General features: G+C 36.1%; 1 protein-coding gene across 29 annotated transcripts in view; it reads right to left on the bottom strand.

Annotated features, from left to right (window-relative positions):
- Positions 1–23710, bottom strand: part of PTPRD (protein tyrosine phosphatase receptor type D) — a 1176387-nt gene that overhangs the window by 263960 nt on the left and 888717 nt on the right. For 17 of the 29 annotated variants that reach the window (XM_086870058.1, XM_086870064.1, XM_086870061.1 and 14 more), the window contains one exon: positions 18088–18255. In XM_086870058.1, the coding sequence (XP_086726184.1) occupies positions 18088–18172 (85 nt within the window). In that variant the 5' untranslated portion in view covers positions 18173–18255. Of the gene's footprint in view, positions 1–470; positions 3222–18087; positions 18256–23710 lie in introns of those variants that run through there. The other 12 variants (XM_086870047.1, XM_086870050.1, XM_086870048.1 and 9 more) reach the window with 1 other exon arrangement.

Below are 23710 nucleotides of genomic sequence, written 5' to 3'. Positions count from 1 at the left end.
AATGTACTGAGATGTACTTTCATTATTTGTAACCAGTGAAAGAGGTAATGTCTTGTATTAAAAAGCTTTGTGCTTCTCACTCAGTTTTGAAAACAAACAAGCAATTAGATCTAAGAGATGAAAAAATTAAGTATTTTATGACTTAGTTATCATATAAATTTGACATCAACATGGAACCGTAGCATGGTTTGGGCTGGAAGGAACCTTGAAGATCATCAAGTTCCAAACCCCTTCATGGGCAGGTACACCTTTGTGGTGATTTCACATTGATTGGTGAAGAAGGAAGAAACCACCCATGGAAGTGGTTTCTCTGAGAGAAGCTGCTGGGAACTTCCTCTGTGCCTGGCAAAGGACAATAGCTGGTCAGTTCTGAGAACTGACAACGTTTTGCACCATTTAGAAATTAGATCCACCTCTGTGAGATCCACATTTTAAAAACAGCAAGCCCTGGAAATTTCTCTCTTTGCTACCTTGCTTGTGAAAGGTTGCTGAGCTCTGGTGGGGCTGGCCCCGCTCCCCCAAGGCCTGTGTGGCCAGGCCGGACCCAGCAGCTCCAGGGCAGGGAATGGAGGCTGCAGGACCCCAGGCTGGGCCAGGCCATGGCTGCTGACATCTTGCTGACACTAAACCCCCCCGTCCCCAGCCCGTGCCAAACCGGGGTCCGCTGGGCCCCAGGCCAAGTGCCCCCCTCCCAGTGCCGGGCAGAGAGAGGGGCCCAGCAAGGCCTGAAATCCAACACCGTGACTGCTGCGGCCACTGCCCATGACCTTCTCCAGGCCTGGGCGAGATATTAACTCTTTCACTACACAGAAGAGACCTGCAGACCACGATTCTCCCCTTGGATGAGAGAAAGAGACAACACGTAGAAAGACAACATGAAGACATCAAGGTCAGTAAAGGAGCCAAGCCTTAGACGGAAGGAGGATGAGGAGATGCCCTAATGGGGATGAAAGCTCTTTTGGTAGTACCACAGAGATGGACACTAATACACTGAAATATCCCCTTTAATTCATGAGAGAGTATGGGAGGGGATGAAGTATTCAAACTGTAAATATGAGCAGAGGCATCCATTGATGAAGCCAAGCAGATGTTGAAGTAGCTGTGATCCCATGAGAAGTTTGAACAGAGAGAGAGATGAGAGTGACGAAGACCCTTTGCACCCAGGGAAAGAAGAAAAACCTCTGTTCCCAGAGATGAAGATGATCACAGAGGGAGATGAAGAGAACCTTTGCCTTTGAACAACTCATCCTTAAAATAATACCCCATGAATTCATGGCCCATCGACACAGCTGTGGAAGGGCTGTAAACATGGGAGGGATTTCATAATTGCAGAATTTTTCCCAGGCAGTTGCTATTTGTGGAACTCAAAAGCCACAAGAAAACTGTTTCTTGCGGAGAAGTCTCCATGGCAGAGCAAAAGAAAACTCCCCTCCCTACAAGAACTGATGAAAGACTATTGTATAGTTGGTAACTGATTTAACATCCCAGGTTTTGTCTCTATGTTGTCAGTTGGGAAAGGAAAAGAGTTGGGCAGGGGGAGGAAAACTGTTCTGGAGATTTTATTCTGATTCTCCTTATTTTATTAGTTCTATTAATAAAGTTTTATTAATAAAGTTTCTTCTTACTTTTGAAATTTTGAACCTGTTTTGCCCCTTTCCTAATGTATATCTCACAGCAAGAAATGAGTAAGTGCAGTGGTGATTTTAGTCAGCACTAAACCCACCACAACCTTCCACCAGATCAGATTGTTCAGAAACTCATACAGCCTGGCCTTGAATAGTGCCAGGGATGCAACATCCACAGCTTCTTTGGGAAACCTATTCCAGTGCCTCCTGACACGGTAAATAATTTCTTCCCAAGGTCTATTTTAAATCTGCTCTCTTTCAGCTGAAAGCCATTACTCTGTGTCCTGTCACTACATGCACTTGTAAAAATTTCCTTCCAGCCCTTCTATAGGTACTGAGAAGTGCTGAAAGGTTTCCCCGAAGCCTTCTCTTCTCCAAGCTGAACAGAGTGTCTTCATAAGAGAGCTGTCAGCCCTCTGACCATCATGGTGGCCCTCCTATGGACTCACTCCAGCAGTTCTGCATTCTGACGGAATGAGGGCCACTGAGTTGAACACAATACTCTTGGTGGGGTCTCACAAGAATGGAGTACAAAGTGAGAATAACCTCCCTTTACCAGCTGGTTATATTGATACATACAAACATAAGTAATAGAAACTTCAGAGTTTTCCTTCAGCTCATTTGAAGCATTTTTTTTCAGAATTCAACTAAAATAATTCAGTATTGTCACCCACCTTTAAATATTACCCTTTCCTCTGTTATAAACTTCACTAGAAAGTCAGGAAATGAAAAAAATTCAATGCAGAAATAATAATAAAAATCAATTCAGGACTGAAAACAAAACTGTTTTGAAATGAAAATTTGTTTTGCATGACATTCAGTATGAAAATATACGCCTACTTTCCCCCCCATCATTATTAGAACAAGTCCAACTGAACTCATGGTATATTTACTGCAGTTATGTAGTAAGTGATATCAACTTTTTAATCTGTAGGTTTTCAACACAGATACTTGAGAAAGTAAAACAGTAAAGGCACTGTTCACATGCACTGTTGTTTTGATTCAATGGACTTCAAATAACCTAGTTAAAAACTTAGTACTGGTATGTACTGAGCATGTGAATAGTCTTATTTTTTAAATGTTATCTAGTTAACTTAATAAAAGTTTCATAACTTTAATTTTAAATATATCAAGTTAATTTGCCAATTATTTACTTACTGCATCTGGAACTCTGATGGAGTGCTTCACATGGTGTAAATTTAGAGAACAATGCAAGTCCTGGACTCTGTAATTTTAACAGGATTTTTCCAGCTGATTTCACTTGTGCAGGATTTCACCCACATACTTAAAAACATTTATTATATAGACAGCTAAAGGTATATTTATGAAAAGAGAGATTATACCTTCAGTCAAAATAAATACTAGGTTTCTTAGACCTCAATCATACAGTCCTTTGTTGTAAGTAGCATAAAACTACAGCATGTAGAATTTGAAAGGGCAGACTATTTTTGTATGTTACCTGTCTCTCCTACTAGTTTTCTTCTTTCATGCTTGCATATAGTTGTGTTAACACCATCAGGTTGTGCGTTTGCTTTCCATTGTGAATATAGTGATGTTCACTTTTTTAAGCAGAAGAAATATAATCCATTATTATTCTGACAATTTTTCTCTCATTCTTTGTTGTGTTCTACAGTATTTTTGATAGTATAAGGTATCACATTCTTATACGTATTTTCATAAAATTAGTAGGCTTATTAATACTTTACTTCCACAGTCAACAGTTGAAATACAACTTACAAATTATTAGGGACAAACACTGAAGTTTGCCTATCAATTTTCACAGAACCCTGGATTCACTGAATCTGGCAGTCAGATGTTGAGAGTGCCTAGTCCAGAAACTGGCTGAGACCTTGGTCAGCTATAGAAGCTTACCTGGAGTCATGCTTTGTTCAATTTTAATTATCTCCAAAAATGGGGACCAATCAAGTCAAACACTTTTTCTTATGCCAGTGCTCAGTCTTGGACTAATAGCAGTAATAACAGTAACAGCAAAACCAGTAACAATTGTAAGAACGTCTTAAGTTTTAACAGAGTTTTATGGGCTTCTTGGGCCGTCAGCCAGGGTTCTCTGAGAAGAAGGGACCTTCCACATCTTCACCCTATACCATCATATATAAAGACATATTTATGCATTCATAGATAAAATCTGTCTCAGCCTTCTTGTATCCGGCCAAGCTGTCCCAGCTCTCAGTTTCTCTTTGTATTACAGTATTTCAATCCCAGCACTGCCTTAGTGGGCCTTCAATGGACTCGCTCCAGTATGTCCCTGTTTCTCCTCTACTGAGGAGCCCAACACTGAACCCAGCAGTGTTGCACCTGACCAGGCTGAGTGAAAGAGGAGGATCACTGCATTCCTGAAAAATGTCAGCCTTCCTTACCACAAGAACTTGGCACTGATTTATGGTCACCTTTTGGTCAACCAGAACTCCCTGAACTTTTCTGTCAGGCTGTTTTTTCAGCTGGTCAGCCTCCAATAGTTCAGTGTGCCAATGGTTGTTCCTTCTCTGATACAAGGCTTGCCACTTCCCTCCCTTCAGCTTCATGATGTTCCTGTAAGCCCATGTCTCCATCCTGCCCAGGTCCCTTGAATCAGTATCTTGTGAACAGTTTTGACAAAATACCTTAAATATGGACACAAATGTAAGATATTTTCAATTTTCATTTTCTTTTCCTAATGAACGAATGTCAATCTCAACTATATACGAGTGAAGTCCTGAGGAAATGAAAAGAAAAAAAAAAGGTTACTATGAATAATCAGACACAGATTAACGGAACACATGTTAGAGTTTTAGAAAGAAGTGCTTCAGATATAAGTTTCCAGGATAGAATCATAGAACCATCTAGGCTGGAAAAGACACTTAGGAACAGCGAGACCAACAATTAATCCAACACTGCCAAATCCACTACATAAGATATTCCTAAGTACCACAACTACACATCTTTTAAATATTCCCAAGGATGATGATTTAATCAACTCCCTGGGTAGCCTGTTGGAGAGCTTCATAACTGTTTTGGTGAAGGAATTTTTCCTAGTATCTTAGATATCTTACTTGAAATCAAATTCCCAACTGTCAAATCAGCCTGAGAAATCAACCACTGCTAATGATGTAGTTTTAAAAAATACTTGAATTAAAATATAAAATAAGAGAAAATATAAATCAGTTCTAGCTGATCAACATAAGCTGAAGAGTAGTTTTAGCAGTACTAGCTCATTTGGATTTAGCTGATATAGTATTAGCTACTGAAGTACTGGCAGATGAAAATAGTAGAAACAAATTTGCATTTTTGAATTTGGTATGCAGCCTTACTGAGAATAAGGACAGGTCAATGTCCAAGCTGGTATCATTAATGGAAAATATTAACCATCCTTTACCCAAAATATTTTTATTGAAATACACATCCACAAAAGAATTCCTGCAAAACCCGTAAGCAATGAAAGCTAATTGTTAAAAAGTCAGTCAGACCTCTACAACAAACTCAAGTTACATTGTCCGACATTAATTAGCTACAGTCAGCTTGGTATTGTCTTTCACTTTTCACTGAGGCAACACACATAAGATGCAGTTGGTCTGAAAGTACAGTCAGTGGGCTAGGTTAACCCCTTCCCAGTGCTGTTCATGCTGCAGAGCTACAGTGCTGTGCACTGACTTCATGCCTCTTGACAGCACAAATGCCACAAATGAAGAGTTGCATGAAGAACTGAAATAGCAGGTCTCAGGGGGTCAAGAAAGAAAGCACTAAGCTTTACTGTTTGCTAGTAAGAGGTAAGTGCCAATCATTTAATGATTTAATTACTGAGACTAATTAAGATAACACACAACAGCAAGACTACAATCCAAAAAAACAGGGTTTTTCAAACTCTCAATTTTTAGGATAGGATCCTGAGAATTATATTTTTTTTACAAGTAGTTTCTGTGAAAGCAGTACTACTTCAATATAAGAAAAATTGCAGCAGGATCAATGAAACACAGAAACTGAATTAAAATAAAAGTATGCAGAAAAATTAAAAAAACAAACTTTGCCAGAATAGCAACTCTACAGATCCCACAGTCTAGTAAGTTGGGGTAATATGGTACATTTTAGTAAAATGACAATTCTTAAAATGCTTTGCACAGATGGAATGTCGTTTTTTAAAAAGCAGAATACCTGTGCACAATTACAGTTCCTTTTGAGAAGGTCTGTATAGTCTAGACAGATAAAAAATTAGAGTTTGGCTTCCTTTTTGTGTCATTGATTAGAGGTTACCTTTTCTTCATTGAAAGTACTGAAAGATCAGCAGATAATAAGTCTTGTCTGTCTGACTGCTTGTCTGATAGTACAACACAGATAATATTGAAAGGATCTTTGACATTTTTGGAAACATTTTGGTCAAGTAAAATATCAAAAATCAGAAATAAAGTGAGAAAGCATGCCCATTTGAGTATGAGGCAAGCAAAGTTGCTTCTGCTTAAACATTAGGTTGTAATACTACTTTACTGACCTCTAATGAGTTTCTGCAACTTACATGAAATTTCTTTGATGAATTTTTCAGTCTATTATTTCCACATGGGTGCTCCTGCTTTGTTTCAACTTAGTGATGCATGACTGACAACATTTCTGGACCAGATTCCAAGGACACTTAGGAAAACTGGTGCATATTTTGACATTAAGAGAGGAGTGGGGAAGTTAGCATGAGGAAGAATAAAGACAGCTGAAGGAAAAAATGGATGCATAGGAAGACACAAAAATGGTAAATGAAGAACACAGGAAATACAGATTTTTTTCACTAAGAGGGAGAGGCCCATAGAGATTCACAGCACGGCTGAAAATTTAGGCACCCTCTGGTGCCAAAGCACATAGAGTGGTTAAGTTCAGTCCTGGCAGGCTGCTGGTCTTCGCAGGTGCACAGAAATTCTCCTGCATTCCACTCAGACCAGGAAAAGAATACTTCCTCACAGCAAAAAGCATGCCTTCTCAAAGCAGAAAGCATCCCCCTCAATACCAGCCAGAATGCATTCTAGCTTGGCCTGAAGAAAACTGGGCCACAGACCAGTTGCAGACAGTAAGAGACAAGAGGTAACTCAGGTAACTCACCTAGCAGAGCAGGTGTAAGGTCCCAGGATTTGGAGCTGGGTACTCAGATTGTGATAAAAAAATTAAGACTATTGGAGAATAAATACTATTTTTAGACCATGGATTCTGCTGACTTTGTGCAACTTAGGGTATTGGGCAGAAAAAGGAAAATGCATTAACTATCAGAAAAATTTTGCACACTCCTTTAAAAGCTTTTAAATTAGAAGCATTTAGAGATAAATACTTCAGTGGTGAGATTTAAATTACCCTAAAATCCAATTTAGAGTTAAATGGTATTTGTGATTTCATTTCCTATTCACCTTTACATCATTTCTATGTTAAGTGTCTTTTCTGGACTATGTCTGCATTCTGAAGAGAAAAGAAATTATTAAAGGAATACAAATTCCCATCCAAAATGAATAGTAGCATAATTTATTTACCTTAAAGAAAACATTAACGTTGCAATCAGAAACTAGTATCAATGAAATATTTTTCACAGACCTTAAGATATTTTCTAAAACTGCAGTCTCAAAGCAATTGAGTATATTTGAATCAGAATATTGTATGAAATACCACCTTCTTATTTTTTTGAATTGGTTCTTGGGAACAAATTTCAGTAGCTTCTAAAAGAATCAGTCTTTGGGATACCATTGAGATTCTGCCTGTAGCATTACTATATGGTCAAAGACAACAGCTTTCTTTGTAATTGTGCATTACTCATCCTGCACTTTCCTTAATAGTATTCTCCCAAATGGCAAGGAGTGCTTGATTACTTTTGTAACTTCTTTTCCCGAAAAAAAAAAAGGAAAAAAAAAAAAAAAAGGAAAAAAAAAAAAAAAAGGAAAAAAAAAAAGAAAATCTGAAAACTTACTAAAATTTACCTGTAGTATCGGAATATAGTTGATTAGGCACTGCAAATGAAGATTATTAATTTATTTCCTGAAAGTTAGCTTTGGATAGGGTACCAGGATGACTCTAGCGAAAAAATGTAAGATGCAATATTCCTTTGAATCTGACAGTCTCGTATAGACCCTTCTCTTGCCTACAGTCAAACGTCTAACAAATATGATTTTTGAAACTGATCTATGCACAATGAGACAGCAGTCCTTACTGTTTCAAGGTATCTATAGCTCCAAAAGTTCTGATAATTCACCGCTGCAGTTTTATGCTCTGTTCACAACCTAAGAAGTAAACAGTAATACGCCAGAAAGAAAACACTAATATGGAATTTTAAAAAATTGTCTTGATAAAAGAAAGATTTCAAGTGCCACACACTGACATACTAAAACCTGAGAGGTGTAGATTTGGTCCTCCTACATAAGAGACCCCTTTTTATTCTCACTGATCCTTCAAAATGATTTCTTTGTAAATTGAAAAGACATGACAGATCTATTAACATCAAAGCAATACAAACTCTCGATCTTCAGGCTCTCAGAGTAGTGCATCTTTTCCCCCAAGGTTAAAATGTATTTTGCAATAAGACATTGAGACATGCACTCAAGGATAAGAAAAGAGATGCACACATACAAAAAAATTCAGATGCTAAAGACTTAGAAGATCTCCTCAGTGGCAGAAATGAGTATTTTTAAACAAAGGCATCTATAAATTCTCACATAAGTGCACATGTTAGAGAGGAGCCCATATAAAACTAGTCTATACCAAACTGAAGAGCAAACAATGTTTGGGGCATTCTGGACAAAAGGTAGATTTTTCTGGCTAGGGAAAAGGTAAAATAATCTTGCTGAGGGATCTGAGAATAATTTGGCTAGAACTTCTAATACTTTCACATAAATAAAATCCACAAATTTTATCCAAATTCTACATTTCAAAATCAAATAAGAAAATTCACGTCCAAGTGTAGCTAAAAACCCTGTCACCTCTATTCACATATTTGCATTTATTCAGAAGGAAAAAAAGAAAGAGAATATTGAAAGAGTATTGAAAATGCATTTATTAGTATTTAGCGATAACTCTAAGTTATGCATTTCTAAGAAGAGATCCTTTTTTTTTCCCCCTTTTTCATATCCTATACTTGATGAACACAAAAAATGCAGAAAAATTAAGGATCAGGTTTCTCAAAACTGTTTATACATAACATACCTAAATTGCATTCCATCATGAACTGTCACAAGACTCTCAAGATACCAAATGAGTTCCTGCTCTGTGTGGGTACTGAGCTGCTGTCAAATGATGGTGTATAGCTGAGAAAAGTTTTCTAGAGACTTTCTGCCATGGGAAAATCCCTCACATTTTTCATGTAAATCTAAAAGCTATTTTTAACATACTTATGTTATCCACACTCATAAGTCTCCAAAGTACTTCATTTCACTGTAATGTTTTTAGAAGTCTGTAATTCTTGAAAAAAATTGCACTGAGCTGCTACGTAGAATGCAATAATCAATACAAGAGAATCATGTTTAGTTATTTTAGTTAGACATTTTAACAAACGTCTTTAGTAACAAATTAATCTTAAATTAGTGCATTGCCAAATCATTTAAAAGGAATCTAAATTAATTTCTTATGAGACATTTAATTTTAAAAGGAACTATATCTTTTTAATATTTAATAAATCTGCATCCATTTGATTTCAAAAATCTGGACTTAAGTGTAGACACAGTGTCATCTTCCTAAGATGTTGTGGGACCTTTTTGAGTTGCAGTTTACCTCCAGTTTTTAGAATGCAAACATCTTGAGATGCTACAACCTTTAAGTCACTTTCATCAGACCAGATACTGAAAAAGGTCAGCGAACATGTTACCCTTCTTCACGTTAAGAGTATATCTGAGGATGAAAGTTTAGAAAAGAAGAAAAAAAGGTGACTAGGATTTTCCACTAATCTGCTTAATTTGTAAATTGTAAAGCTTCTAACACATCCCATAAAATAACTAATCCTTGTGTCTCCTGCCCCAAAACAACATATGCACACACACAAAAACACATACACACAGAGCAGGCATATATGTGAGCTCTGCTATCGGTAACACTAATACTGGAATTTTCCAAAATTATAACTGGTTTTGCTTAAATGCTTGCCATAGCCTCTAATTTAACTTCCTAGTTTTAAACTGTATCAAATTTTGATATAATTGTGATATAGTGTGATAGAAGAATCTCCAAATGAGATTTTCTGGAAAAGTTAGTGTCAAGGAACACAATGCACAATGCCTGTTGAAACCGTATGTATTTGAGTGTAAGACTATAGCAAATGCCTTATTAGGACACAATAAGTCCTCTTATCTGCTATAATGTCTCCATGTCAAGAGAACATGCCATATATGGGCACAGTAGCCTGGGGAATTTTTGAGGTCTATTCACTTCATATGCATAATTGCATTAACGATGGCATTCCTGTTTGTTCTTTTAGTATTAATTTATGGACCTCCTGTACATGGATTATTTAAGCTCTTTACAACTATAAATACTGTCTGCCTCCACAACAACAAACAGTAATTTCCGTTTTTTACCTGCTTTTAATAACTCTTCTACTAAAATCCCCAAACTCCACAACTGTGTTATTATTAAGTAGGTGGATATCCATTCTGTTTTTATTCTCTCCTCTGCCCCTGGAATTTTCAGACTTTAGCCACAATCCCTACAACCCACTTCTGCCAACTCTCCTTGAAACTGAAAGACTCTCAGCCTCTTCAGGCTCTTCTTCCCTTCTCACATGGTAGCTGTCCCATCCTCTGGACCATGTTAGCTGTCACTTGAAAGTATTTTATGTAACTCAGTCATGTTTTCTTAAGATAGGTATATCAGACTGTATTCTAGTATGCAAGATACAAGTGCACTAAGGTTTATACCATTTCCAATGATCTCCTCCTCTTCCTTATTCCTCAGGTAGAATTACTCATAGGTTTAAAACTATTTTTTCTACACTAAAAAAAAAAGATACAAATGGATTCTCTTTGCCACTTCTGTAATGAGTCTAGCACCTTCTGTTATGTCTGTAAAATGCATCAAATCTGAATCTGAGAATATTCAGATATATAGTAGTAACTGACCTTTAATCACAGTTTCAATACCCACAATGCAATTGACCACAATCAGCTACTAATTACTAAACTTATATTTATTGAACAAAGCTCTCTATTACAATTCCTACATTCTAAGAAAAAATACGTATCCATCAACTGAAATAATACTTGTTTTATAAAATACTTATTACCAATGATGATAAAAGTATCATCTGAATCTCTGTTTTTCTCCTTGCATTTTCTCCAGTTTGTCAGCAGCCACTGACACACTTCAATGCACTACTGGCCTCACTATGCCCTTATCTGTAGGGTTAATTTCGCTTTTTATTCACATTCATGCTACCTTTGCTTTTCAATCAAATGATGTTAGACTCTACAACCTCATCTTAACACAAAGAATTTTTCACACAAAAAAAACCCTTGTTTATTTTCAAAATCCTTACGTTTAGAGGTACTATGCGATCTGTTTCTGGTAAAATGTGCGGCTTTTTTACTAGAATAGGAAGCCAATTGACTATTTCTCTTTTCAGTCCAGACATCCTCTGCCCATATTCTCAATAATTATTTTACATATTGAAGTGTATGTGATATTCTTGGATGAAAAAAGTGACACAGGTGGAACTTCCCTGGAAATGCCCATACCTAATTAATGATCACTGCCAAAATAAATTTCTTGTCTTTCCCTTATACTATTATTATTATTTTTTTTATTTTTTTTCCCTTATTATTATATTATAAGAAGAAAATTTCTTATTTCTTTTCCTTATTGTTTGTGCCTCCTTCCTCACAACTGCACATACTAAAGTAAAATCAACAGCAGTGGAAGCTCTCTCCCATCCATACACTGGTCCTAAGTAGAAAGCACAGAAAGCTTTACAAAATAAGTTAAAAATCAGTTCCTTAGCAGTAAGTAGAACAAAACTCTATCAATTTAGATTTCATGAAGCCATATAGACAAAGAATTTATATCTCAACAGAACAAACTTTAAACTTCTATTGTATTCTCTTCCACATAACAGCCTTGTTGGAAAAAGGCTCTCAGAATTTATGTGTTGTAGGAATTTGAGAACGTGTCAGGTATTGTGAAATTCTGTTCATTGCTACTACTTTGCACAGCAAGACCATGTCCAAAATGTTTATAAAGTCACGTCCCAGAATTTCTTGTAAACTGAAATGACCATATGCCACACAATTTTATGTTTATGGGTAATTTCACATTTTGTCTTTTATCAATATATTTCCCTCAATTATATAACATGAATTTGTAATCAACAGACAGAATTCTACATTCAATTTTTTCATAACATGTACCTCACAGTTTTGTGTAATTTAGTGAAAGCCACATAAGCAATTTGTACAAAACTTTATGCTTAAACCTATTAGATAACAATTTAAATTAAAGGTGCAACTTTATCCTCCACATAATTTCCTTTAGAAGAAAGCAGTCAAAATAAATTTGCAATTTTAAAATTAATATGTGCCATCAAAAACTTGTGTAAAATATTGTGCATATGCACAAGAATTTGAAAGGATTAAATTAAAAAATATTTGCCTAATTATTCTGAACAAATATGGCTTCAAGTAGACACTGCTTAAGCCAGAATCATCCTATATATATGTTATTTTGGGAGGAGGCAGCTTACTGAAACATAGGGTGGACAAAAGTGAATGGTGACCTTTTTATAAACATTCAGATATTTATAATTTTCTAAAGATGTTGTCAGAAATTCACTACTGAACAGATGCTGATACTTAACATTTTAGCTCAATTTCAGACAGTGAGGTTTAAGCTTCAGATAGGGGGTAAAAATACTATAAAACACCACAGCAGTTGTTGTGCTGTGTGAATATAACCAAAAAAAAATTCTAAAATTTCTGTACCACTGTTTTGCCTTCCTTTTTCCCTAAGAGCTTTCCTATATTGAGATTATGATATGTACCTCTAGGAAACTTTCGAAGTATGCAGACATGTTCTTTAGCGATCTAGCAGACACACTGGAATTGACTGCCAATTCTGACACAGGAATATTAATGACTCACATTCCTTTATCTGCCAGTGGTCATTACTGATGCTGCAGGGAATTACACACAGTGAGATAACTACCCATACTGTAGTTTCTCCAAAAACACTTGCTGTTTATGGATAACATTAATATAAATCATGTGGGTTTGTCCAACTCTATAATGCCATTAGCAATAGTTCCCATATCTAGATTTCTGGGTGTCTGGAGAAGACTGGAGACCCTGGATTTTCTGACTCTGATTTTATACATGCTTAAAAATTTCAAAAGACAAAGGCATTTTTTACTTGGGGAAATTCACTTCCTCTACAGTCTGACACAGGCAAAGTTGCCAGGGCTTAATGCTTCTCAGATTCCCACGCTTGCAACTCAGCTCTGTCCAGTGTTCTGCTTTAGGGAGGTAGGGGCTTACAACTACCTGAAATGACAACAGCTCTGAAAGAGACACAGCAACAATCTTCAGAGCAGCAATGCAGAAAGAAAAATGTTCAGAAGAACCATTCTTTAATTTTCTTTAGTTTGTTCTGAAGTTCAAAACCCTGATGATTTAATTCTGAATCTACACTTTACAGAATGCACACAAATCACATTTCAAAATGTTTTCTTATGTACAGATTTAGAGATAACCAAATTGCATACTTAAAAATCATTTAAACTGAAATATGTTATTCACAATTTTGCTGTTAATACTTGATAATTTACACCAGGTTAAAGAAATATGTTGATAGTTACGGCTACTGCTGGAACTAAACTACTCAAATTTGCATCAATATAAGGATTTGAAAAGTTGGATAAACTCTGGCTCATGCAAAGAGCTTCATTACCTGTAGTTTCTGCAGCTAAGTCCGTATGTCTGGAATGACTGCATAAGATTTTCATTTTCCCTGACTCTTAATCTCAACTATCACATTTATTCCAAAGCCTTCACTTTGCTGCTGAGCAAAATGAATGCATCTAGAATGGTTTGGTATGACTGTCCCACTTTACCCTAAAACTAAAACTTTAACTGATGGATGATTTATTTGACATATGTAATATCGTATTTAACAAGTCCAGTATAAAATTACTCTTGCAACAGTATATAGCAATTTTCATCAAATCAACAGAAAAAATGCCCTAGGGTTGAATTGAAGAGAGCTTATCAAAATTCCTGTGTGGAAAAAAAAAAAAAGGAATATAAAAGAAAATTTGAACTGTTTTTTTCCCCAAAAAAATCCCCAGCTTATAGTTCAACTCTCTTGAACACATCATCACTATTAGGAAAAAAAAGAGAAATATAACCAAAGGGATGTATCTTACACACAGTGCATGCTATCAGCAATAATATAGACAAATGATACTGTAAAAAAATTACCAATAAAGAAGAAGAAGATTTTATCTTTAAATTTTTCTCGTCACTGCCCATACCTGAAAGCAGTTTATTGAAATTATCTGTTCAAAGATGTCAGAGTTTGAATGTAAATCTAATTTACTTTGAAAAAACATCAGATTCCAAATTATCCAAGGGACACATACAAAAAAGTAAAAAAAATCCATATTGGGCTTCACTGCATATAGTGTTCATGGACTTATTCTGGAACAGTGAACCATGTATGTCCACTTGTAAGACTTACCACAACATAACTGCTTTCTGCAACTTAATTACTTTGAAAGATCTGTTGGGTAGTTTAGTATTTTAGTTAGTTGGAGAACATAAACTTTTTAAGGAGAAAGAGTGGTATTAGTAGGGAAAAACACACATGATCCCTAAAAAGTTAATTTTTTTAAAAAGTGAAAAAAAAGAAAAAAAATATTGAGCAAAAAAATTGTTTCACTAATTCTAAATTACTGTCTTTGCATCCTATTAAACAAGAATTTGTCTCAATTATCCCAACATCTGTTGTCAGTCATTACTGACCTGTCAAAACTGATCCTAGCCTAGAGATGATGGTATGATGGTACCGTGGCTATCTGCACGATGGTAACTGTCACAATATGCATTAGAAGCCAGAGAACAAACTAAGCATTATTCATTATTCATGTTTCAAACAGTCAGGAAGAGAAGCAATATACAATAAATGCATTGTTTTTAGTAAGTATTTCTGTTTGCCTTTTTCAGTAAGCTGCAAACACTTCTGCTGAAGGAAGAGAGAATTGCTGCTTCTCTTCTAAAACAGCATTTCCAAAGAAGTAACAAAAGAAAAATGTCAGAGCAGAAGCTATGTAAGAAAGAAGAAGAAGCTTCAAGAATGAAGGAAGAGCACTAAACAGACAAATTTACTGGAATGCAGCAGAGAAATCTGAAATGCTGGTGGTCAGGCCTTTCTCATTACAGAAAAGGAACAGGACGCACAAGAATCAACTCAATTATTAAAAAGCAGGATGCAGACTATCTGCAGAAAAATATTTGATTCTATTAATCCAAATTACACCCTTATTTTTCAAAAATGAGTACTAGGAGACCACAAATAATGCTTTTGGAAGGATTTTATATTTCCTATACTTATTCAAGCTCAGTGGTTAAGTGAGTTCAGTAATCCTTGGCAAGGTCAGAAACACATAATAATAATAATGTACCATATTTGATAGTTTTTAAAGAAATATATTATGCAAGAGTCTCTAAAACATGTATGCATCTTGCATTAAACAGAAGAACCTGCAAAAAGCTTCTGCATAGTTACTGTTCTGTCAGTTCCTTTAAACAAACATTAAAAAACTTTTAAAAATACTTTTCTTATGGCAAAAAAAACTATATTATTAATATCTCAGTAGATGTGGTGAAGCATTGCCATCTACACTACTGAGAACAGCTCACCCAATGAAAAACACTGTAGACTAGCAGTTTGCTGTTCCCCAATAAAAAGTAACAAAGAAGTACTTTCTATCCTCAGATAAAATGTGCTTTGCTACTTCTTAGTGTACACTGAACCTACAAATACCAAATAAAAGACATCTAAAAAAATAGTTACAATTCTTGAGATTTTTAACTTCTTGTATTTTCAAGCATCACATCATATTACTAACATCAAAAGGTAAAAGCAGCAAACATAATTTTGCCACCTTTCAATTTTGCTTATTTTTCTCAGTCACACGTAAATTTAGTCTCTGGATTATGAGTAAGAATCAAACCGAGTTTTCACACATGCTTGTTGACACAGTACCTTTATCAGCCCATGCCAACACATTTCAGACTGTGGGGTCTTTCAAAATGATGGAGTGGAACAAAGGTATCTCAATCCCTGCCTCTCTCAGCTGTGAAGGTTGTCCCTAAAACAAAAAGTACTAAGGACTACCACTTCAGTAGCATTAAGCTGGCTTGCTACTTGGATCCTGCTCACAGTGATTTGACATTGAGACTGGAAGAGCGTGAGTTCCTTACCCACTTGGATCTACTCTAGAAAGTGTACAATGTAGTGTCAATGTTTAGATACACCTTCTCTTCTGCAGTGCTTTGATGTTAGCAACAGGAGAATAAGGGCAAAAAAAGGAAAGCATAACCTTTACAGGATGACAGAGAAAAAAAATGATAATTTTTTTTGTTCCCTTTGTCTCATCTTCTGTCTTCTCCCCATTAAAATGAAGCAATGTGGTCCTGCTACTCTTTGTGAAGGATTTCAAGAAAAGCACTAGGTTAAAGTAGGGTTTGGGACAGTTCTAGAAAAAGCAAGACAAAAAAGGAGCACAAGTATCTGCAAGAGCAGAGGGCAGCGTAACTTCAGCACAGCAGGAACTATTCTTCAGGTGAGGAGAGACAATCATGGATGAAGACAGGTCTTTCTGTGTGTCTGCATACAGAAGGCTCATGGATGCTATCCTATCTCACCCTGACATAAAATAACTATGTCTGTGGAGATTCAGTGTACATCCCAAATAATGTGTGTAAGATGAAAAAGTGACTATATCGTGACCTTCAAAGAAATGGCAATACTAAGTGGGGTCACATAAACATATAGATGGCACGCAATTTGATACTATAAAATGCATAGAATTATTTAAGCAACTTAAAAGCTAGCGTATATTTAATACTTGAGAATCATAATCTCATTCTGAGAGAAACTGTCAGAAAAAGCTGATCTCTGTGTTTCTTACAACTTTTTAAATAGGTGGAATACTACAACTGCAAAACGGTCCAACATATGGGCCTACTTCCCAATTAATTATTTGCTGGCTAAAGTGTTAAAATGTCCTTGGCTTCACCTTAGATACAATGATCCCAGCTGGTCATTATCTAACTGGAAAGGGGCCAAAGAATCTCAGCTGTCAGTACACAACAAACATGTATGTTTTGTCCTTTTTTTCCTCCATGTATTTCACTTTCACATAGCTCCACTTAAAAGAAGGAAATCTTATTATGCATAAAACTTAAAAATTTTTGTATCTCTTTTACTGCTGTGACTCTGTTTACCTGGAGTGCAGGTGGGTAAGTGGGGTGATAAAGAGCTCCTCTGTATGCGTTACTGAGAACTGATACGGCCAGCCTTACTAAAGCTGATTATATTACTCTGTGTTTCTACTTAATTTAACAGACCTGTGAAAAAACACGGAAGTCTTCTAAATACAGAGCTGAAAAAAAGTTATTGATTGGTCATGTGTCTGCATAGAGTCAGGAACTAGCAGGAAAGTAGGAAAATATCCCTCAAAGAAGTCAATGTTAGCAGTCAGCCAGCCAGCTTGCAGTAAACCTGCAGACCAACAGGTGGAAAGCAAATGGCTTTTCTCATTTTCACATTACTTCTGCAAGAAGCCAAAGGACAGCTGGGAGAAGGAACAGATGTAAACAAGGCAGACCTAATGATTTCCCAATTAAAAAGAAGATATTATCTTCCCATTAATAGATAACCTAATTGACCAAACTCCAGTAGCTTCCCCTCAGTACAAGTAAACATAGGTGCCTTTCCTCACTGAATTGTCACATGTTTAGGCCAGCCACTAAGTTGTCAGTTCTGCTTGATTTGTTTGGATACTGTACTCTGCAACAGCTGTCGGAAATAATACATTAGAACAGCTGTTGCAGCACTTACAAAGGGACAGGAATTTTAATTGGACTGCATATTAATTGGGAGGAGGATGTATTTTTTTTTTGTTTTATCAAAGTTAAGACAGAAATATTCAAAGAATGACAAACATCTTTAAGGTATTTGACCAATGTCTGGCAAACGAGGTTGGTCTTTGACTGTGGAACTTTGTGACAGTGGTCTGCACCATCTTAGCATGAACCATCCCATGCTTAAGAAAAGAGGCATTAAGAAGAAGGATAGTAAGGAAGTTGCATAAACAATCCTTTTCAAATACTGGTTGTGATCTATAGAAGACCTTGAAGTGTTTGAGGAAGCACTCAAAAGAAACTCATTACAAGACTCTTAGTAACCACCAGCTGAAAACAAAACTATTCACAATGGCCAAGGCCTAAGCATAAATGAATAATAAGCTTACTTTCAGCATCAGCATAGAGCAGCAAGCACAGGAGCACCACCACTGGCCTGACTACGTGCATCATCTGACAGCTTGGCACCAGCATGCTTTCGCAGCCTTGTTCTCACTGGCTTAGAAGCCACTGCGAGTCTGTCCAGTCTGAAATTTCAGATGAAGTATTTTCAGAGCCTGTGAAAAGATAAGAATATAATTAGCAAAAATAGCCCGGAGCCTTTCTATTTTTTTACATATTCACAGTTTAAGGAAAAACAATTTTTAAAGACAAAAGAGTAAGGCAGAAAGAAACAAAATTAATTTCAGGCTACTGGTATATACAAGATGATCCAAGACACAGTATATGTAAGCGTTTTTACAACATATTTCTTAGTTTATCTTTACCACATAATCAATCGTCACATCCTGAATACTCAGTTAGAAAAACAGTATGTTCTGAATCAAAGAAACTAGTATAGCTGATGAGGTTTAAGACATCACTGGAACTGATGTTGCAAGAAGGTAATCAAAGCAGCTTAGACATCCATTGCAAATCCACATGCAAGCAGGGAGTTGATACCCCAGATACCCTGACATCTGTTAAGAATAACACTGGAAAATCTACATCAGAACATATTATTAACATATTGCATAGTTCAGCAACATTCTAAGGTTAAAATTCCTGTCACGACTTCCTGCACATATCTGAATTATGCGTAATAGAAAAACAGAAATCTGGCATTGTATAAAGGGTTGAGATCTAAATTCAATCCGTCTCGTTTATTACAATGCATAATTGAATATGATACACTGGTAGAACTACAGCTCAAGTACCTGACTTGAAAAAACAGTGTCTTATCCTTGTCCAAATATGCCACACTAACACAAATTAAGGAATAGAAAAATATTTTCCTCCTCAGACAGGAAATACTAGAGATATCCCTAAGCAGCCTGACACTGGTACCAAAACAATGTGAAATGCAACTACACTTTCAGAAGGATCTGCAACATACAAGCTTTGTTAAGTTTGATTCTACCTTCTTCATTACCACACATGTGGCTTCCTTGCAGTAAAGATGAAAACCAAGAGGGCAGAGAAAAGAGTGTACTAATTATTATTCCACTAAATAGATCTTACAGTTTTGTGGGTGGCATAAAGAGTCCGTTTTTAGTACAGGGAAATGTTCAAAAGAATTTACTCAAGGAAGAAAAGACATGAGCAGCTGGTAGAAATCTATGCTATGTTATGAATCTCTTTTGTAAAAGTATCTTTTGAATCAGCTACTGCTATCAAAAATTCAAACCTAAGAAATCTTCATAGGCAAAATGCTAAAGGCACCAGCTCTCCCCTTTCATCGCTACCATCTTCATGCCAGCATTTCTAATGACAGCAAAGTCCATGAGACACCAGTCCTGTCGGACTCAATTTGTGTCTGTGTAAGCGTATCAGAGCCAACTGCTGTGTAATGATTCCAATAGTATCACGAAGATGGTGATATATGAAATGTACTTTCAAGGAAGAGGTGATTTTTTTTATTTTGCTTCTTCTGGAATGCAGGAGTTACAGGGGAACCCTGAACAATGTGTAAAGGCAGCTCCCTTAAGAACAAAACTATCTTTTCATTAGTACACAACCACACTAGCTGATGTGTGAAGGTGAACAGAGAAATGTGGTAGGTACTAAGTACTCCCTTACTCCTTTCAGGGGCAGAAGCAGAGAGGAAACAATACTGACAGTAAGGGAAGCAGAGAAGGGGAAAAAATGGTGACCACAAAGGTACTTGTTTTACACAATACAGTTCTTTAATGAGGCACCAGGGCATATTTTTTTCATACATTTCAAGCACTCCCATCAAAATATTAAACGTGGTGGCTAAGAGGAAAAATATTACTGTCTGTCTGGGGAAAAGATGAATTTAAAAAACTTTATGATCCTGGTATGTGAATATGCACTTATCCTCTACAAGCTGTCTGCAAATGAAGGGATGTACCAAAAAACCTGGCAAAGAAAAGGCTGAAAGGAAAAAAGAGCTTGTTCCTTTTCTTTTCTTTTTCATTTTTTCTGTTCTCTCATTCTAAATGCACGTACAACCACTTGCGAATACTGCACTCATTGTGTCTGCTTTGAAGGTAATATTCATTATCACTCAGGCCATAAAATGAAAGCCCTCAGTACTCCCTTTCTTTCATGTTTCTCAGAGTCATGGCTTTAGCTAACCTGATAAATACACTACGGTTTCCAGAAGACCATTTGCTTGCTGCTTGTTCTCCCTCTTTACCTGCAAACTTCGAGTATTTCAGCTCAAGGAAACATAAGCACAAGAACTAGGTGGTGTTTGAGTAGTTTTTTCAAGGTGAAGATACACTGTTAATGGAGGCATGCAGGTGATGGGATGGTAACATAGAGGGATGCAAGCCAAGAGACATTCTGGTGCTATCAAGGTTCTCCACAAAAGTCTGTATTAGCTTCACCCACAAGGAAAACAAATCTTCAGACCCTGCTACTGACAACTGTACCAACATTGATATTATATCACATGGTATGTAGGTTTGTACTTAGCTTCTTTGTGAAAACTCACATGAAGATGCAATTCCTTAAAAGAGCTAAATGAAATTATCAAGACAACTATCAGCTTCCACATCAAGACGCCTTAGTAGTTCCAAAGAGAAAGACTCCTCTAAAGCATTATTAAGTCTTAAATGACGTTGTTTCTTTCCTTTTCTATTTCTTCCTGGTGATGGTTCATTACCTGAGTGTGGTACCAAAGGCAGTGTAAACACAAACAGCATTTGCAGCACCAGGTTACACTAGCCTTGTCATTACAGGTCCAATACTCGCCTTTCAGAATTAATCCAGGGTGACAAACTCTTATCAGCAGCCCTTATTACAATATTCACACTGCACCAGGGCAGAAAGATGAGGTTTGTCCTTGGCAGACAATCACAATAACTACAGAAAGGTCAAAAGTTCTTTGGAAAAAAAAAATTCTCTTGATGATGCTTCAATAAAAGCTATTATTATTTTAGGTTAAGTGCTGTATAGCTGCTATATTAAATAATCAAAAATTACTCTTCCAATATCTCTAAAAGAGCTATCTATGAAACGAGGTAATATATCTAACAATAACACACAAGTTAAGAGGATAGATTTTCCCTGTTTAGTGACATCTATTAACAGGATCAGTAAAAGTGCAGATGTGCAGCTCTCCAGAGTGTTCAATGCAGAAACAAAAAAGAAATCTCCTCAGCAGGAGCACAGCAGCTGATAGTACCAGGGCATGGGCACGTGCACCAATTATCCTCAAAAGGATCAACTGGGTGAATGAAACATCTGAACACCAGAATGCTTCCCTGCAGTCTGTTTACTTTAGTAGCAAAAATCATCTTTTAGGTGCTATCATGGTACTCACAAGATGGCTCCTGCTCCAAGACAGTTATAGGAAATGCATACCTGGGGGCAAATTTTAGAAATTAAAAAAAAAATAAATGAAAGAAAAAGAAAAGTAAACACTGATTCTTTTTTATCAGCTTGTTTTTCCATGCCTGAATGTGTGAATGTCCATTTAAATGCTTGCTAATACAGAAATTCAGCCCAGCAGGGAAAAGTTGTCAGAAAAGAATTGAACACGGACAAAAAAAAACTTGTAACAGAGGCAGGGAGCCACATTGACAAAAACAGCAAAGCAAAAACATAAAAAATTTTGGAAGAAAGGGAATAATATGAAGGTATGAGAGTTCATTTGTGCTGCAAACAGGATTTTTGGTTCAACTTTTCCAAAGTTTTAAATTGTTTAGAGATAAGATTTTAGTTCATGGTCATCTCTGGTTTGTCTCAAGGACTTCAGACAGAAACCCCCCATATTTCCCCATAGGAAAGTAACTAGATATACCTTATATTAAACAAACAATCAATGGTGTTTCTCTAAGAATACATAGAAACAAAGATTCAAACAAAAGACTGTGCTGAAATTCTGTTTCTACGCTTCATCCATCACACCTGAATTACAATCCTGAATTACACCCATTTCCAAACCTCAGATTTCTAATACCATGGAAATGCAAGAAAAATAAATCCAAAAAAAAATAATTTAAAATATTACTAGAATTAGTGATGGAGAAGGTGCAAAAAGGAAGTCTGCAAAAAAGAAGGTGCAAGGAAAAGTCTTGGCTGCAAAAACCTAACTGACAGCTGAATCATTACTAGCAAGAATAGAAAATAATGCATAAAATTAATTCTCATAAGCTCTTTAATCAAAATCAATTCAGAAATACCTCTGGGTAAAGCAATGTCTTTTAAAGAGAATTAAATGTATTTTCCAAAGCAATGAGGGCAACTGGCAGAAGCAGAAGTTACACATTTTGCTTGATCTTTTATTGATTAAACATGATAAATGTTTCATAGCTGACCTGCTGGAAAAGTTCCATGTTTCATTATGCTTTTATTCTCAAAAAATCCAAAATACAAACACATGATTAAGGAAATTTGAAGGGCAGCTGTGCTGAGTGTTCAAAACTTCAGTCTTATCAGTCTCTGGGTAACAATACACCCTAATGTTTGTCTATCATTGCTGAATTTCTCTGTTACAGTTATTCCAAAGTGAGTAAGCACCCATCCTAAAGCAGCAGGTTTCTGATGTCATGCAAGCATTTGAACTACATCACTGTAAAAGCACAAATGAGTTGCACTGCTAGGTGGAATTCTGCCTATATGAAACAATTTAATATATCAATCTGACTTTACATTGTAATTCTATTTTAGACTTCAACAAAGATTCCTCTGTTACCATGAAAAACAGAGCATATTTTTTGGTAACTGAAGAAATAGATTAAATTGTTTAGTGAATAAATCAACTCAATGACAGCAAAGTACCTTGAAATCACATCAATGGGATGGTTTTCTCATACAGAAAATTGTTTAAATGTTTCTGGTTTTTTGCTTACAAAAAGATTTATGTTCATATGGAATCTTAAACCACACAGAGAAAATTTTGCCTAGCCCAATGTTGATACAGTTTCAGTTCCATTCTAAATCATGAATTAAAATACCAATTTTAAGTTGACAGGTGTCTCAATGCTTACAACTTCCTGACATCTTAATCACTTCTGAAGATCATAAGAACTTTTCTTATACATGATGCATAAACATTTCATTAGACTATTGCCTAACTTCTTAACTTTGCACCTCCAAATAACGGTTCAAGAAAAGAACTTTGTGCTGGCAGTGGCTGAAGTGCTGAGCTGGAAATCTCTTTCTTGATGAGAAAAGCATGCCATGTTATCTGTCTATGGGTATTAAGCTATGTATTGTTGAGAATCTATAGAAATAATTTAAACCATGTTACAAAGCCACAGGTACTAAGCAGACAAATGAAACATCGTCCACTAAGAATGACTTCTTGCCTGAACAAATACAAACTCTGCCAATACCCCAGTATTGGCTCCTGTAAATTACTTGCATACAGTAAACCTGAAATAGTCCCCCTCTGACATTGCCCATATGAGCAATTAAAGAAAGCAAACTCTATTCTGACACTTGCTAAAATAGAAATTAACAGACTTACAAGAAAACCCCAAACAAACCCAAACAAACAAAACCCCAAAACAAAAACCCTAAACCAAGCAAACAAAAAAGAAAAGAAATAAATTAAAA

This window comes from Cyanistes caeruleus, chromosome Z (assembly GCF_971803275.1).
Source record: "Cyanistes caeruleus chromosome Z, bCyaCae1.hap1.1, whole genome shotgun sequence".
NCBI lineage: Eukaryota > Metazoa > Chordata > Aves > Passeriformes > Paridae > Cyanistes > Cyanistes caeruleus.
This window is presented reverse-complemented; position numbering and strand designations above follow the sequence as displayed.